Source organism: Danio rerio, chromosome 11, assembly GCF_052040795.2.
Source record: "Danio rerio strain M-AB ecotype USA chromosome 11, GRCz13ab, whole genome shotgun sequence".
Taxonomy (NCBI): domain Eukaryota; kingdom Metazoa; phylum Chordata; class Actinopteri; order Cypriniformes; family Danionidae; genus Danio; species Danio rerio.
Window position 1 is genome coordinate 18,926,377 of NC_141031.1, and position 18,112 is coordinate 18,944,488.

The 18,112-nt window shown below is 34.5% G+C and overlaps 1 protein-coding gene across 4 annotated transcripts in view; it reads right to left on the reverse strand.

The window, feature by feature from the left end:
* lrig1 (leucine-rich repeats and immunoglobulin-like domains 1) overlaps positions 1-16,154 on the reverse strand; it is a 76,493-nt gene extending 60,339 nt beyond the window's left edge. For all 4 annotated transcript variants that reach the window (XR_015502513.1, XR_015502512.1, XM_087273571.1 and 1 more), the window contains exon 1: positions 15,044-16,154. Coding sequence is in view for 2 of the 4 variants with exons in the window: in XM_087273571.1 (XP_087129697.1) it covers positions 15,044-15,234 (191 nt within the window). In the remaining 2 variants the exon portion in view is untranslated. The remainder of the gene's footprint in view (positions 1-15,043) is intronic.
* Positions 16,155-18,112: the final 1,958 nt, after the last annotated feature.

An 18,112-nucleotide genomic window follows, 5' to 3' on the forward strand; every position in this document is an offset into this window, starting at 1 on the left:
GACTTCTAACTGGGCTCATTTAACTCAGACTACCTAACTGCCAATAACTGATGAGCTTTTAACTTTCTGGCCACGCCCTAGCAACCACTTTTGGACCCTAGAAACTGCCCCATAGACTTCCATTCAAAAGACTTTCATTGACTTAACATGGGATCAAACTTTGTGAGCTCATAACTCTGCATCAGACTGTCATACAGACTAATGGCTGAGCTCATTTAACTCAGACTACCAAACTGCCAATAACTAAAGAGCTTTTAACTTTCTAGCCACACCCTAACTACCAGATACTGCACCCTAGCAACAACTGTCCCATAGGCTTTTACTGCAAAAGACTGTCATTGACTTAATAGATTTAACTTTGTGACCTCAAAACTATCTATCTATCCTTTTTCAAACTGCTTTTATCTATCTATCTATCTATCTATCTATCTATCTATCTATCTATCTATCTATCTATCTATCTATCTATCTATCTATCTATCTATCTATCTATCTATCTATCTATAAACTGCTTTAATCTATCTATCTATCTATCTATCTATCTATCTATCTATCTATCTATCTATCTATCTATCTATCTATCTATCTATCTATCTATCTATCTATCTATCTATCTATCTATAAACTGTTTTTATCTATCTATCTATCTATCTATCTATCTATCTATCTATCTATCTATCTATCTATCTATCTATCTATCTATCTATCTATCTATAAACTGCTTTAATCTATCTATCTATCTATCTATCTATCTATCTATCTATCTATCTATCTATCTATCTATCTATCTATCTATCTATCTATATATAAACTGCTTTAATCTATCTATCTATCTATCTATCTATCTATCTATCTATCTATCTATCTATCTATCTATCTATCTATCTATCTATCTATCTATCTATCTATCTATCTATCTATCTATATATAAACTGCTTTAATCTATCTATCTATCTATCTATCTATCTATCTATCTATCTATCTATCTATCTATCTATCTATCTATCTATAAACTGCTTTAATCTATCTATCTATCTATCTATCTATCTATCTATCTATCTATCTATCTATCTATCTATCTATCTATCTATCTATCTATCTATCTATCTATCTATCTATCTATAAACTGCTTTAATCTATCTATCTATCTATCTATCTATCTATCTATCTATCTATCTATCTATCTATCTATCTATCTATCTATCTATCTATCTATCTATCTATCTATCTATCTATCTATCTATAAACTGCTTTAATCTATCTATCTATCTATCTATCTATCTATCTATCTATCTATCTATCTATCTATCTATCTATCTATCTATAAACTGCTTTAATCTATCTATCTATCTATCTATCTATCTATCTATCTATCTATCTATCTATCTATCTATCTATCTATCTATCTATCTATCTATCTATCTATCTATCTATCTATCTATCTATCTATCTATCTATCTATAAACTGCTTTAATCTATCTATCTATCTATCTATCTATCTATCTATCTATCTATCTATCTATCTATCTATCTATCTATCTATCTATCTATCTATCTATCTATCTATCTATCTATCTATCTATCTATAAACTGCTTTAATCTATCTATCTATCTATCTATCTATCTATCTATCTATCTATCTATCTATCTATCTATCTATCTATCTATCTATCTATCTATCTATCTATCTATAAACTGCTTTAATCTATCTATCTATCTATCTATCTATCTATCTATCTATCTATCTATCTATCTATCTATCTATCTATCTATCTATCTATCTATCTATCTATCTATCTATCTATCTATCTATATATAAACTGCTTTAATCTATCTATCTATCTATCTATCTATCTATCTATCTATCTATCTATCTATCTATCTATCTATCTATCTATCTATCTATCTATCTATCTATCTATCTATCTATCTATCTATATATAAACTGCTTTAATCTATCTATCTATCTATCTATCTATCTATCTATCTATCTATCTATCTATCTATCTATCTATCTATCTATCTATCTATAAACTGCTTTAATCTATCTATCTATCTATCTATCTATCTATCTATCTATCTATCTATCTATCTATCTATCTATCTATCTATCTATCTATCTATCTATCTATCTATCTATCTATCTATCTATCTATCTATCTATCTATCTATCTATCTATCTATAAACTGCTTTAATCTATCTATCTATCTATCTATCTATCTATCTATCTATCTATCTATCTATCTATCTATCTATCTATCTATCTATCTATCTATCTATAAACTGTTTCTATCTATCTATCTATCTATCTATCTATCTATCTATCTATCTATCTATCTATCTATCTATCTATCTATCTATCTATCTATCTATCTATCTATATATAAACTGCTTTAATCTATCTATCTATCTATCTATCTATCTATCTATCTATCTATCTATCTATCTATCTATCTATAAACTGCTTTTTATCTATCTATCTATCTATCTATCTATCTATCTATCTATCTATCTATCTATCTATCTATCTATCTATCTATCTATCTATCTATCTATCTATCTATCTATAAACTGTTTTTATCTATCTATCTATCTATCTATCTATCTATCTATCTATCTATCTATCTATCTATCTATCTATCTATCTATCTATCTATCTATCTATCTATATATAAACTGCTTTAATCTATCTATCTATCTATCTATCTATCTATCTATCTATCTATCTATCTATCTATCTATCTATCTATCTATCTATCTATCTATCTATCTATCTATCTATCTATCTATCTATATATAAACTGCTTTAATCTATCTATCTATCTATCTATCTATCTATCTATCTATCTATCTATCTATCTATCTATCTATCTATCTATAAACTGTTTTTATCTATCTATCTATCTATCTATCTATCTATCTATCTATCTATCTATCTATCTATCTATCTATCTATCTATCTATCTATCTATCTATATATAAACTGCTTTAATCTATCTATCTATCTATCTATCTATCTATCTATCTATCTATCTATCTATCTATCTATCTATCTATCTATCTATCTATCTATCTATCTATAAACTGCTTTTTATCTATCTATCTATCTATCTATCTATCTATCTATCTATCTATCTATCTATCTATCTATCTATCTATCTATCTATCTATCTATCTATCTATCTATCTATCTATCTATCTATCTATAAACTGCTTTAATCTATCTATCTATCTATCTATCTATCTATCTATCTATCTATCTATCTATCTATCTATCTATCTATCTATCTATCTATCTATCTATCTATCTATCTATCTATCTATCTATCTATCGTTTCATACTTTTTAAAACTGTGTAAATTAAACAAACTATTTCCAACAGACTTTCTCAAGCCAGCCTAAAGTTTGTCTCGACGAACTTTAATAATCTAGTTATTATTCTTCTTCTTCTTTCTTCTGAGACTAATTTTAAAGTCTATCTCCTCCTAACCCTTTCAAGCTTCATACCTCAAACTTTCGTCAAACCTTCAAACTGGTCTGACTCGGGTTGCTATATCTTTTCCGACTGATCCGACTTTCGGTTTTCCGAAAAACGACCCGGAAAATTCCCAAAATTCCCATTGACTTAACATTGGGTCAAACTTTGTGACCTCATAACTCTGCATCAGACTGTCCTACAGACTTCTAACTGGGCTCATTTAACTCAGTCTAGCCAGCAGCCAATAACTGATGACCTTTAAACTTACTAGCCACTCCCTAGCAACCACTTTTGGCACCCTAGCAACTGTCCCATAGACTTCCATTGTAAAAGACTGCCATTGACTTAACATTGAGTCAACCTTTGTGAGCTCATAACTCTGCATCAGACTGTCCTACAGACTAGAGTCAGGCCCCATTCAACTCAGTCTAGTCAGCAGCCAATCACTGATGACCTTTAGACTTACTAGCCACTCCCTAGCAACCACTTATGGCACCCTAGCAACTGTTCCGTAGACTTCCATTCAAAAGACTCTCATTGACTTAACATGGGATCAAACTTTGTGAGCTCATAACTCTGCATCAGACTGTCATAGAGACTAATGGCTGAGCTCATTTAACTCAGTCTAGCCAGCAGCCAATCACTGATGGCCTTTTAACTTTCTAGCCACACCCCTAACTACCACATACTGCACCCTAGCAACTGTCCTATAGAATGTAATTAGCTGTGCTATCAAATGCTTATAATTCTAACATGCTAATGACATGCCAATCATGCTAGCAACATGCTACTCATATGCTAATCATGCTAATGACATGCTAACTCATACTGGAAACATGCTAATGACATGCTAATTTGTACTAGAATCATGCTAGTAACATGCTAATTCATACTAGACTCATGTTAATAACTGGCCTACATGCATATCTTTGCATAGCAGTGTCCTAATGACTTGGGGGATGGCTCATCTGACTCAGACAACCAATGAGCATCTCAATATGATAATAAAGCTCACAAGCCACGCCCCCAAATTGATTCCATAGACTTCCATTAAAATAGGCCAAGATGCATATCTTTGCATAGCAGTGTCATAGAGACATGGGGCTTGGTTCATTTGACTAAGACAACCAACCACATTCAAGTTCACTCTGTAACCTCGCCCATAGCAACAAAACAGAGTACCCTAGCAACCATTCATCAACAGCTATATCTCAGCATCAGAACATCGTAGAGACTTGGAGATTGGCTCGTTTGACTCATGCTAGCAAACGGAACTTCATATATGCTACACATGCTAGCAGAGACTAGCTACATGCTAATATTGACTAGCCAAGTACTGTAACTTGCTAGAAATGCTTACTAAGTATAAATGTTTTGTCAAGCATGTATGTGAGGCTTGCCTAGTAACCAACCAGGGTACCCTAGCAACTGCCTAGCAACCACCCAAATTACCCTAGCAACCGCCTAGCAACCACCTAGCAACGGCCTAGTAATGCCTTAGTAAGGGCCTAGCGACCACTCAGGACACCCTAGCAACCGCCTAGCAACGCCTTAGCAACCACTCAGAATACCTTAGCAACCACCTAGCAACACCTTAGCAACCACCTAGCAACCACTTGGGACACCTTAGCAACCGCCTAGCAACACCTTAGCAACCACCTAGCAACCACTCACAACACCCTAGCAACTGCCTAGCAACGCCTTAGCAACCACCTAGCAACCACTCAGCACACCCTAGCAACCACCTAGCAACACCTTAGCAACCACCTAGCAACCACTCAGGACACCCTAGCAACCACCTAGCAACGCCTTAGCAACCACTCAGAACACCCTAGCAACCGCCTAGCAACCAATTAGGACACCTTAGCAACCACCTAGCAACACCTTAGCAACCACCTAGCAACCAGTTAGGACACCCTAGCAACCGCCTAGCAACACCTTAGCAACCACCTAGCAACACCTTAGCAACCACCTAGCAACCCCTTAGGACACCTTAGCAACCACCTAGCAACACCTTAGCAACCACCTAGCAACCACTCAGAACACCCTAGCAACCGCCTAGCAACACCTTAGCAACCACCTAGCAACCTCTCAGGACACCCTAGCAACCGCCTAGCAACACCTTAGCAACCACCTAGCAACCACTCAGGACACCCTAGCAACCACCTAGCAACGCCTTAGCAACCACCTAGCAAACCTTAGCAACCACCTAGCAACACCTTAGCAACCACTCGGAACACCCTAGCAACCGCCTAGCAACACATTAGCAACCACCTAGCAACCACTCAGAATACCCTAGCGACCACCTTGCAACACCTTAGTAACCACTTAGCAACTAGTCAGAACACCTTAGCAACTGCCTAGCACCACCTTAGCAACCACCTAGCAACCACTCAAAACACCCTAGCAACCGTCTAGCAACACCTTAGCAACCACCTAGCAACTAGTCAGACCACCTTAGCAACTGCCTTGCACCACCTTAGCAACCACCTAGCAACCACTTAAAACACCCTAGCAACCGCCTAGTAAAATGCTAATTCATGCTAGAATCATGCTAACAACATGGTAATTCATGCTAGAATCATGCTAGTAACATGCTAATTTATGCTAGAATTATGTTAACAACATACTAATTCATGCTAGAATCATGCTAGTAACATGCTAATTCATGCTAGAATCATGCTAACAACATGCTAATTCATGTAAGAATCATGCTACTAACATGCTAATTCATGCTAGAATTATCCTAGTAGCATGCTAATTCATGCTAGAATCATGCTAGTAACATGCTAATTCATGCTAGAATCACGCTAACAACATACTAATTCATGCTAGAATCATGCTAGTAACATGCTAATTCATGCTAGAATCATGCTAACAACATCCTAATTCATGTAAGAATCATGCTACCAACATGCTAATTCATGCTAGTAATATGTTAACTCAAGCTAAAATCATACTAACATTCTATTTACACTTTAAAACCACTTCAAACTTTGAGATTCGGCTTTTCAAGCCACCATAAAGTTTGTCCTCAAACTTTAATATCTAGTTATACTTTGCACTACATTGACGATGATTGGAATCTGCGCCAGAAAAGCCCTTAGATGGCATATTTTCTATTACAATAAAATTATGATTTACATTAAAATATTTGTTTACAGAAGATTCAATAAATGCACTGTTAAATATTAATTACAAGATTTACAAGAGTAAACAATAAGTTTTTTTTTTTTTTAGAAGAGAAACTGCTTATTTTCTACTTTTAATATGAAAAACATAATTACAAGAGTAAACAATAAGTTTTTTTTTTTTTTTAGAAGAGAAACTGCTTATTTTCTACTTTTAATATGAAAAACATAATAACAATTAATTTTGTTTCCAACAATGCAAGTTATTTATTTTCACATTTTTTATAAGGAAAAGGTGTCTGTTTGTCTAAGATATGTGTTTTAATTTAAGTTGTTCAACATGAATGAAACATTCATAGATAGTAGATAGTGTGTTTCCTTAAATTATTTTAAAATCAAGTAATACTCCTTTCACTAAAAAAAACTCTCTTACTTGTAATATGTGCACACATTGTCTTGTTAGAGTACTATGAGGGCAAAAAAAAAAGTAAGAAATAAAATAATCATTAATTAATCATAATCGAGTTAAAATGTTCAATTAATAGAGATATTGATATTAGGCCAAATCGCCTTAATAACCCTAATAATAATAATAATAATAATAATAATAATAATAATAATAATGTATTGTCTATAACCATCAACACAAGAGTGATATTTATACAACTGGAAACATGTAATTGTAAATTCTTATTTATTTTTAAACTCGACAGCTAAATGGAAAAAGCATGCTAAAAAAGGTTGATTTAAGAATGCTGATAGCAAACATAAATGTTTGTGATCTTAGATATAAACCTCTATGCTAGGGGGCTGTGCAATTTAGTGAAAATGCATTTTCGATTTCGGTTTCTAATGATTATGAAAAAACATTAATCAAGATAAAACAATTATTGCATCATATACCATCTCCTTTCCAGTTGTACACATTTATTGCTCTCAGTTCCACGTGAAAATGACTAAAAGCATGTACTGTAATGTAACTTTTGCAGCACGGGATGCACATCATTCATTAATGTATATTCGAATCATTCATGTTTTTAAAAGAGTTTTAATGGTCAAATAAAAGCAAATTTGCGTCAAAATGCAGTGTTTAATGATTATTAATATTAACCCTCAGTTGTGTAAAAAACAAATGACTTGAGAATCAAAAGACATGTGAAAGTGAAACCATAAAGCAGAACTGTACTGCTCTTAAAGTGACAGCGCGCAATATTCCTGCAGCTGACTGTTTTTATCATTAATTAAACAAAAGGGGAAAATCCCTCACTGCTCTTGACTGAAGGACTTTTGTAGCTAAAGTGTTTTTTTTACAATGAATCATATTTTTATTCTTTTGTATTTATTTCCCTTTCCTTAGTTACAGGGAGGAAAATAACTGTATATATGCAGTTGAAGTCAGAATTATTAGCCCTCAGGAATTATTAGCGACACTTTTCCCCCAATTACTGTTTATTAAAAAAGAAGATTTTTCAACCCATTTCTAAACATAATAGATTTAATAACACATTTCTAATAACTGATTTCTTTTATCTTTGTCAGTCAGAAATATATATTGCTTAAGGAGATTAATAATATTGACCTTAAAATAGGTTTCAAAATATTTAATCCTGCTTTTATTCTAACTGAAATAAAACTAATAAAATTTTCTCCAGAAAAAAAAAAATATATATATATATATATATTATAGGAAATGCTGTGAAAATTCCTGAATCTGTTACACATCATTTGGGAAATATTTATAAAAATAAAATAAAATAAAAAATAAAATCACAGGAGGGCTTAAAATTTTGACTTCAACTGATAATCGTTTTGAATAATTGTGATTACAATTATGATAAAAATAATCGTGATTATGATTTTTCCCATAATCGAGCAGCCCTATGCCTTCACATAATGGCACAAAACGTCTGGAAACTATATGCAGCATGAGGTTAAGAGGTGTAGTTTGTCAGTAACTCTTCTACAGAATGTTAAATGGTGATTTTAGTCTCCAGACCAAATGTGCTGGGGGTTCTCTATAAGGCCTGTTCCTCTCCAATTCTCTCACCCCTCCCCTTTCTTTCACTTGCATTTTTTATGTCTTTTCCAGATCTCCAAACTCTTACCAGATGTACAGAATTCACAGATGAGTCATCCATCACTTGCTAGACACTTAAACAAAGGAGGGGAGAGAAGGAGGTGCTCATATGTGTCTCAACAGAAAGAGAATCTGGAATATTTGTTTGATCCTGCTGGAATTTCGATTCTGGTTCTAGTGTGGCTGCCATTTCCCCCCAACTGAGACATAACAATGCTTGTCTTCATCTAAACTGGTCCAGATTGTGTTCACCCATTATTTAGCAAGATATTCACTAAACACTAAATGGCTAGCTTCATGATTGAAGCACATAGACGAATAAAAAAAAGCAACCTAATGCTAACATATTAGCGAGGGCATAAAACAGCGAATAAAAAGTCCTCAAACACATGGAAACTCCTCAAGAGCAGTGCTAACAGAAGGTGCCGTTAACCTCTGTGCCATTCAGGCCAAGCTAAACATGGCGAGGTGTTCCTTTAACTCACAATCCGATAACGCAAGCGAACTCCGCTCCAGGCTACGCTGCACACACCTGGAGCAAACCAACTCAGCTTTTTACATGTGTTATGCGTTATGCTGTCAAAAAATCTAGAACGCGAGTTGCTGTTGTTGAACGTGACCCAACTCTACAGCAATGGGATTAATAAAGCAGACTGCTCAGATAACGAAACAAGCAAGAATCAAAACGAGTTGGACTGCTGATGACATACTGCTGACTGGTTTCCACACGTTGAAAGAATAAACAATGGGTCTGAGAAGGAGATCAAGATCTAGAACTTTTGTCAATGGAAACCAATGGACCGTCACATTGAACTAACTCTTGTAGCCAGGCCAAAGACGCACCGCACCCTTAACATTCAGGTTTACACAGCAGCTCCACAACAGGTGACAGGGGCTGTAAAGAAAAGCCCAGCTCCCACACAATGCATTAAACAAAAAACAACACATCCAACCTCCTTTAAGGTGGTGAGAAAAATCTGGCAGGCTGTTTACTAACCCTAAAGAGGGGACCAAACTACACTCAACACATGTGGCAACCCAGGTTGCACATACAAACCAACCAGCACCCCCTTGGCTTTCAAAACAATCAGGAGGGCCACCAAAGGGTCGTTGTAGTTTACTCTGAGTAATAAGACTCATGCAGCTCGTTATATCAAGCCAAACTGTTTCCATCACCTCGGTTTTACAGCTTCACTACATAAACAGACCAAATCAAATAGCTGTTTAATCATAAACGTATCTCATTTATTCTGAATTGTTAAACACCAAAAGACAGACATAAATTTCCGTAATCAAACCTAAAATCGCTCCATTTTGTTTTTGCCATTTCTTCAGATGGATCGGATGCAGGAAACGTTTTTTTTAAAGGAGAATTGTTTGTGAGGAATTCAGACGACTTTTTAAAATTTGCAGATGGAGAGTTTGGAGGGCTGTGTAGTGCAGCGGTGAAGCCAATATGATTACTCATAACATTCATCACTTAATTCGTCTGTCTCCTCCGCGCTCAGGTTAAAGGGTTACTGCACCCAAAAACGAATATTCTGTCATCATTTACTCCCCTATTGTGTCATTCCAAACCAGGCTTTCTTCTGTGGAACATATTTTGACAAATGTGTCACTGTCCATGCAATGGGAGTCAATGGTCGCAATCATTCTTCAAAGTCTACTTTCAAGTTGCACAGATGAATGAACGGGCAGTTTGGAATGACAGTGCAGCAGTATTGGGTAGGTTACATTAAAAAAAAAAATAAATAAATAAATAAAAATTCTTACTAATTACATTATTAAAATTGTATTTATATGACTTTTCGGATTACATAGTCTTAAAAGTAACTTACTCAAGAATTAACTTATTACATAAAGTCATAGACAATAGAAATTTTACTTTTTAAATTAAACTCTTTAAATCTGAACCAAATAGGGCCTTTTAGCTGTCAAAAAATGTATAAAAATGTTAAATATCTTATGCATAGAAAAATATAATTTCACAGCAATGACACTATATTTCATTTATTCCATATTAATTTCTTACTCAATTGATTGTGGAAACATCTTTATTAATGTTACCTTCTTTAGCTGAAACAGAATTACTTTAAATATATATTTGTATAACAAAAGTATGATTACTGTTCTTCTCTGAATGAATTTATGTAGAACAGTTGAATTTATTTACAGTATAGGCAAGTACATTATAAATGACCTATAAATGAAAAGTAATTCGTTACTTACAATATCAATGGAAACGTAATTTAATTACAATAACAAGCTACTTTTTAATAGGGCTGCACAACATTGGAAAAAATGTGAAATTGCGATTTTTTTGGGGGGCGATAAACATTGCGATATGAATAAAGTTTCACGAGATAGTTTGAATAGCACTATTTGACGATTTTCTGATGGGTGTACAGTATAACAGTATTCAGGTACAAAAATTTATTAAATCACAACGCAAAAAATGCTTTTTTTTGTTGCTTTGCCTCATTCCTATTCAAAATTAAATAAGTAAAGTAAGTACAAATTAACTATTTAACTGTTTAAAACTACTTACAAAAATGGTCAAAAAAAATTGCTTTGAGAAATTAGGGCTAGGCAATATGGCAAAAAATGCAATCTGGATAATTGTTTTCCAGATTGAACGATAACAAGATATATTTTAATAGAAGTTGTTAATGCTTCCAGATATAAAAGAGTATCCCAACAATGACTTCAGTCACAAAAATTAGAGGGTCCATTAAGTGGCATAACATATTTTCTGCCGAAAAATTCCCGGTGGCCGAAAATTTGGTGCATCTCTAATATCAACACACTTTCAGATTTCCATTATTGCACATTTCTGTTGTGTGATTGGCTATTAGATTAATACAGAGTAAAAAAATTCCAGAGCTTACAATTGTTATTGACATACATTTTATCACGATTCGATATAATATTGGTTTATCTGCCCAGCCCTATTTGAAATGTAGACTAGAAACAAGACTAAAATTATTATTTTTGGCATAATGCATGTAAATTCTGTATAAATACGGTAATTAAATACAGTTCTGTGGCTCCTGTTCAACCATAATTCAGACTGGACATTGCATATCTTGCAATGTGAGTATTGCAGATGCTCACATTGCAATATCGTTGCTGAAACAATATCATATGCATGCAACCCTATCTTGTTATTGTAACTACACCCAAAACTGCACTGCACATTTCCTAAATTGGTCTACACTCAGTCTGAATAAGTGTGAATTCTCCCATCCAATCCTGGTGAGCACCAGACAAGCTGAGCGAGACCACAAAAAAAGATATTGCAAAATATGTAATAAAAAACAACAATGTGAATGCTAAGCGATCCAAGACTAATTTATCTCTTCAAATACAATGTGAACACAACACACCAATTCTATATATCAAAGTTAACTTAAATCCACAAAAGGCCACGCGCAAGTTGGTGATGCCAACACCTCACTGCCTCCTACTCGCCATCAAGGCCTCTGCAAGCCACAGGGGAACCATTAATAAAAAGCAAGAAGAAAATGGGCAGTATGGAGAAACTATTTGGACAACTGGAAGGTATTAAGACCTGATTTTATACTCAGGCCATGTCCACAGGTTTTTTTTTCCAACAAAAGCCTTTTCTGCTCTTGATTGATATATTGCAGACGGACAAAATAAAAAAAATACCTCTGGCCCTTCAAAACCCAGCTTCTGTTGGATCTGTCAACATAGAGTATGCGATTAAGGGACATTAAGATGCTGGAACCTGCCTTACATTTCATGGAAATGCTGCGTGATCCTCCTTGAGCGTGTGGTTATGCAAGCAACAGGTTTGAATGTCACACAATCGCAAGCTCCTGTCTGCTTATGAATTGCCAGAAAGGCGTGCAAAAGCATGAATAGTGACTTGTGAATAGGGATTGTTGTAGGGATTAATTAAAATAAATAATCAGCATTTATGACAGACCACATTTGCCTCAAGCTTTCGAGGGAAAACGAGCCACAAGTTAACAACACAAGCCAGTTGTTTCGGGATAACACTGATGGTGTCAGTAAGGTTTGAATATTAAAAACGGTTACGCTTTATGATCATATATAAGGCAAGTCAAAAGGAAATGTGCATCACCTGTCGGACCATTGAAGCCTAACAATAAAAGTACTGTTGTTCTGCCAACATCATTTAACAGCTTCTGATACTGAAAGAAACACATTAAATGGTTTAACATGCTAATCTAACAGAGTAGTATGGAATTAATGTATTTATTGGTACTTTGTAACTAATTGTTCTCTAAAAAGGGCCCACATTAAAGTTGGCAGTGAGTCAACGTGAAATAAAATGTGATACCATTTACTGGTCATATTGGAAAGGATTCAATAACTTTTCTTTTTTCTGATATCACTAACCTTTACTATTTTTTTAACCACCTGTGGTAAAGAGTCCACTTTTCACCATCCACTCCAGTCCTACATTGACTTTTTTTCTAGCCAAATCTCAAGTTTTGCTCTGAAATAAATTACATTAGATACCCACCAAAATCAGTTTATGTAATAAAATGTTATACTTGAGCCACATACTAAAAGCGCTCAAGCAGACCAGGTCAAATTACTCAGCAGTAGGTTAGGCAGTCCTTGAGCCAGAACATCAACACAGCTACCTGCCCAATCATTCCCATCTAAACCCTGATTTCATGTGTAATGATTGTTTCATGCTCCTATCTGACAAACAACGATTATGCAAACCATCCCCTGATATAACTAACATTGTTTTTGTTCTCAAATTTGATGTAGTTTTTGTGTCTCTCTCTCTTTATTTGAAATAATACCCAACTAAATACCTAGCACATTAGGCAAGACTCAAATTTGACAAATTGAATCATACATAGAACGCAAAACAAATAGCTCATGATTTCAGATGATGTTTCCGTGTTGAACCCTGCGTGCGATAATCATCTTTAAAACCTGCCAAGAATAGTAAGAGAGCTGCCTTTGTGAAATCGACAAACAAAACGGGTATCTTCGCAGTGATGAAACATGAAGTAAAGGTGTTAAAGATAATACTGGGCTGTAAAATCGTTCCCTTTGAAAATTATATGATTGTGATCTCGAACATACAAACAGATAACACCTCGGTAACTTTGTCTAGGGCATAGAGATACATTACAGCCAAACCTAATGCCAAAAAAAACATCTTTAGAAGTGATGTCAAGTTTGAGGGAAAAAGCTGAATATGAGGAGTCCTTTCTCTGCATGATGATTTCCACAAATAATGTTTAAAATGTGAGTTCTTGCAATGTTAACCATGAAACAAATGCTCTGTAGCCATCTTCGCTTTAAAACATTAATAACACAGTTTAAATCATAATCTATGATTTTATATATGACCATATAAAATGTAAAAAGCACAATGTTTTCTTACAAAACTGCAAAGTTTATTAAAAGTTCCTGAGGAAAAGTGTAACTTACGACACCTGTCATAGATTTAGACAAGTGAAAAAAATGCTTAATAAATCAAGTTTTTAATCTAAACTAAGTCTATTAATGAAATATTAAATACAATTTTAATACACAACATTTTATAGATATTGAATCATTATAAACGTTATAGTTTGTCTGTTTGTTAGACTAGTCTAAGAACTTATAAGTGTGTGATTAATGTTCAAAATTACTTTATGTAATTACTTAATGAATTGTGAATTAGAAAGTCTAATATTTAAGTTCAGTAATAAGACTATTTAAGCTACAATATTTAAAATTAAGCAAATAAACAGCAGGAAAAAATTGCATTATTAATAAATTGCAAGCTTGTTATAAAGTGTGATATCCAGGTGACATGACAGAGATACCAAATATTCTAAAACTGATTTTTGTAAAACAAAAATCTTGCTGGGCACTGAAGAGAAATTGAATTCTTATTTTAAACTATAAACGTAGTTTTACATACTATTAGATTGTAAAAAGTGATACTAAAGACTAATATTACTTTAAGTGATTGTAGTTGTGGTTTCATGACTTTGACTCATATCAGTAGGCCTCCCAAAACTTTCTGTCAGAGTTTCCAAACTTATAACAGTAACTAGCATGTCATAACCTGGCAGGTCACACAACCAGGCCAGAGACTACTTACAACCAATACCTTGTTATGATTTTATTGGGCAGAAAATCCTCTGTCAGTACTTCAAGGTAATTTTAAACGTCTTATATTATTTATGAGACAATTTTAGAATTGGCATTTTTGTCGTTTGATATTCTACGACTTTCGAGCCATTGTTTCGTCAAATGACAACTTTAGCTTGGTGTTTAGTAATTGAAAGCGTGTTGTTTAGGTGTTTAACAAGGCATTTGGTTCGGACTGGACAGTTTTGTGTACTTACAGATGCACAGTGCTCTTTGGCAAGTCTTGAGGGACATCAGTCATGTCCAAACGACTGCAGTCGGTCGTATCAAGCGTACACGTACAGTTTTGAGGACACGGTGCGCCATAATTGATTAACAGTTCCAGCGTCAAAAGCCAATAAAACACATGATATGAAAGTGATCCCATCTGTCCCAGCCACGCCGCCATTTTGTATCCAGTTGTCTCAGCGCTTAACGACTGATCTCCCTCATCCACAAACGGACAGCTCGAGCTTATTGAGTTTCTCAGAGTTCGAGTAATTCGCCTTCATTAAGTTGTTTGTTTACCCAGCGGTACTATCAAATTATACTGCGTTGCTTTCGGGCAATGCATCTGCCCTGAACTTGAAAACAGTCCCACAGTTTAAAAAAAAACTCCTCTGCAGCACCACGTAAGTAAATCAAAGGTGAATCACGACGAGGCAATACAAGAAACTTGTCCAGTAGCCAAAACTAAATGCAGTTGTCCTTAAAAGGTTGAAAAGGGGGTCTGTATGGGGGATAGACGGGCGCTTTGTTTTGGCAAGAGCGATCCACTGAATCAAATGTAGTTTGAGGAGTTTAAATCGTCCACGGTGTTTCTGAACTTCTCATAATGTATTGATCCTAAGGGATTCATTATAACGAAGAGTAAACACATAGTAGATCGTGTCCATTAACTCCACACGAGCGCGTTGAAGGAAAATCTAGGATCATCGGCGCTTTAAAGAAACTTTTCCACAGGGAAAACCGCACTCTTTAAAAAGTTTGAGGCTCTCGTTTCTTCTTACAAAGTATCCAAACTGCGACTCCACGATCAGTCAAGTAAAAACAATAAAACAGTTTTGAAGAGAAACAGTTCCAGTAAAGCCGTCCGACTGTTGTGAACTTTGCGGCTCTCTCGTTCGTTCGTTCACTCTCTCCTTCCAGCGCGCGGTTGAAGGAACTGGGAAGCTTTTATCTTGATCTCGTTGTACGGTCCGAAAACTCTGATAATTTACAAATTCACCTCGCACTTCTAACCGTTTCCACCGCTTGTTTTCCCCCTCCCGGACTTTACTTTCTTTTTATCCAGACGTTCCTTCGTCCCACGTTGGATACATCAGAAGTGATAAAGATTCCCTCGTTCTGCTTTACAATTGGCTCTTGGGGCATGATTGACGGCCAGGCTCTGGCTCTCATTGGCTGCTTTGGAGCGCTCAGGCGCTGCGATTTTGGACTTGCCTGGGCCCAGCTGTCAGTCAACTCGCCTTAGCCCCGCCTATCTTTCCCACCCAGAGTGAGAAACCGCGCCCCCTCCTTTTACTCTCACTGCTTCTTAAAGGGACAATGATCATTGGGATATAATATAATATAATATAATATAATATAATATAATATAATATAATATAATATAATATAATATAATATAATATATGATTCGGCTTAGTCCTTTTATTAGTCTGGGGTCTCCACAGCTGAATGAACCGCCAACTTATCCAGCATATGTTTTTACGCAGTGGATGCCCTTCCAGCTGCAAGCCATCACCGGGAAACTTTCATGCACATTCATTCAGACCTGATTCAGACACATACACTATGGACAATTTAGCTTACCCAATTCACCTGTACCGCTTGTATTTAGACTTGTGGGGGAAACCTGAGCACCCAGAGGAAACCCACGCCAGCACGGAGAGAACATGCAAACTTCACACAGAAATGCAACTGACCAAGCCGAGGCTTGTACCAGTGACCTTCTTGCTGTGATTATTATAATATTATTATATTATATTGTGTTTAAATATTATATTATATTATATTATATTATATTATATTATATTATATTATATTATATTATATTATATTATATTATATCATATTCTTATAGTCTAAATAATAAATCTATAATTTGTATTTATTTATGTAAAGTGAAAATAATATGTAGTCGATAATAATATTTAATATTCTGATTTGTAATTTTTAATATTTTAACTATGTAAAAGTGGAGAGAATTCAAATATTTATGTTGTTGTTGTTGCTATTATTATTATTATTATCCTTTCTAAAATTATTAGAACTATCAGACATAAAAAATATAATAATAAATACTACTGTTCTTCAACAACACAATGTGTGAGAAGAAAAATAGGTTAAAGAAGAAAGCTCACATCCTTTGAAAACATTTGACCGCATGAGCATCTGCTCTATTAAAGCAATCCAATCAAATGAGTTTTCAACTACTCCTGGAGGACCATTTTGTCCTCTTTAACCCAAACGGCATTTGGTATTTTAGCTGTCTATTCTGAGAGAGCTCTTGACATGCTTTCACACATGATTTATCTGTCAGTGTGCCTACTGTAAATCATTTGCTTTACAAATAACTTGTAAGCGGCACAAGTGTCAAGAGACTCTAAAGAGCCATAAAGAGACACAGATAGTGGATTTGAAGGGTGGCATCAACAGCAAACTAGAAAAACAATAATCTTACTTTACTTTAAACCTAAACTTGGGAAAAAACGCTTTGAATCTGCATTAAAAGACTGGATCCCTGGGAAAATAACATTCTGTCATCATTGACTTTTCTTCAGAACACAAATAAATGTATTTTTAATAATACCTCTACTTTAAAACTGCTTCTTCTTAAATAAAAAGCTGTCTATTAACTGTGATGCTTTAAAGGTGTTCTGAAGAGAAAGGACTTTACACAGTGACCAGATTTCATTTAAGCTTTAATTCAGGTTTTGCAATATCAGATACAGTTGTGGCTAAAAGTTGAAGAGAATTATTTACATTATTTATAAAATTTCCCATTTATTGTATTTTTGTAACATCTAACCCTAGCCCAACCCTAAACCCCAACCATCACAGTAATGTAAAACAGCAGTTGTACACAGTACTTTTTAAATTAAATTACCTAAAAAATTGTATGTTATTAATGCCTACCACCACCCCAATCGTAAACCCAACCTTCACAGTACTGTAAAAATATGAATTATGGATATATAGCGTCACAAAAATGATGCCATATTGATGTGCATATCCGCAGTCATATCCTATATAGGCATGGGACGATAATCGTTTTCAAGGTA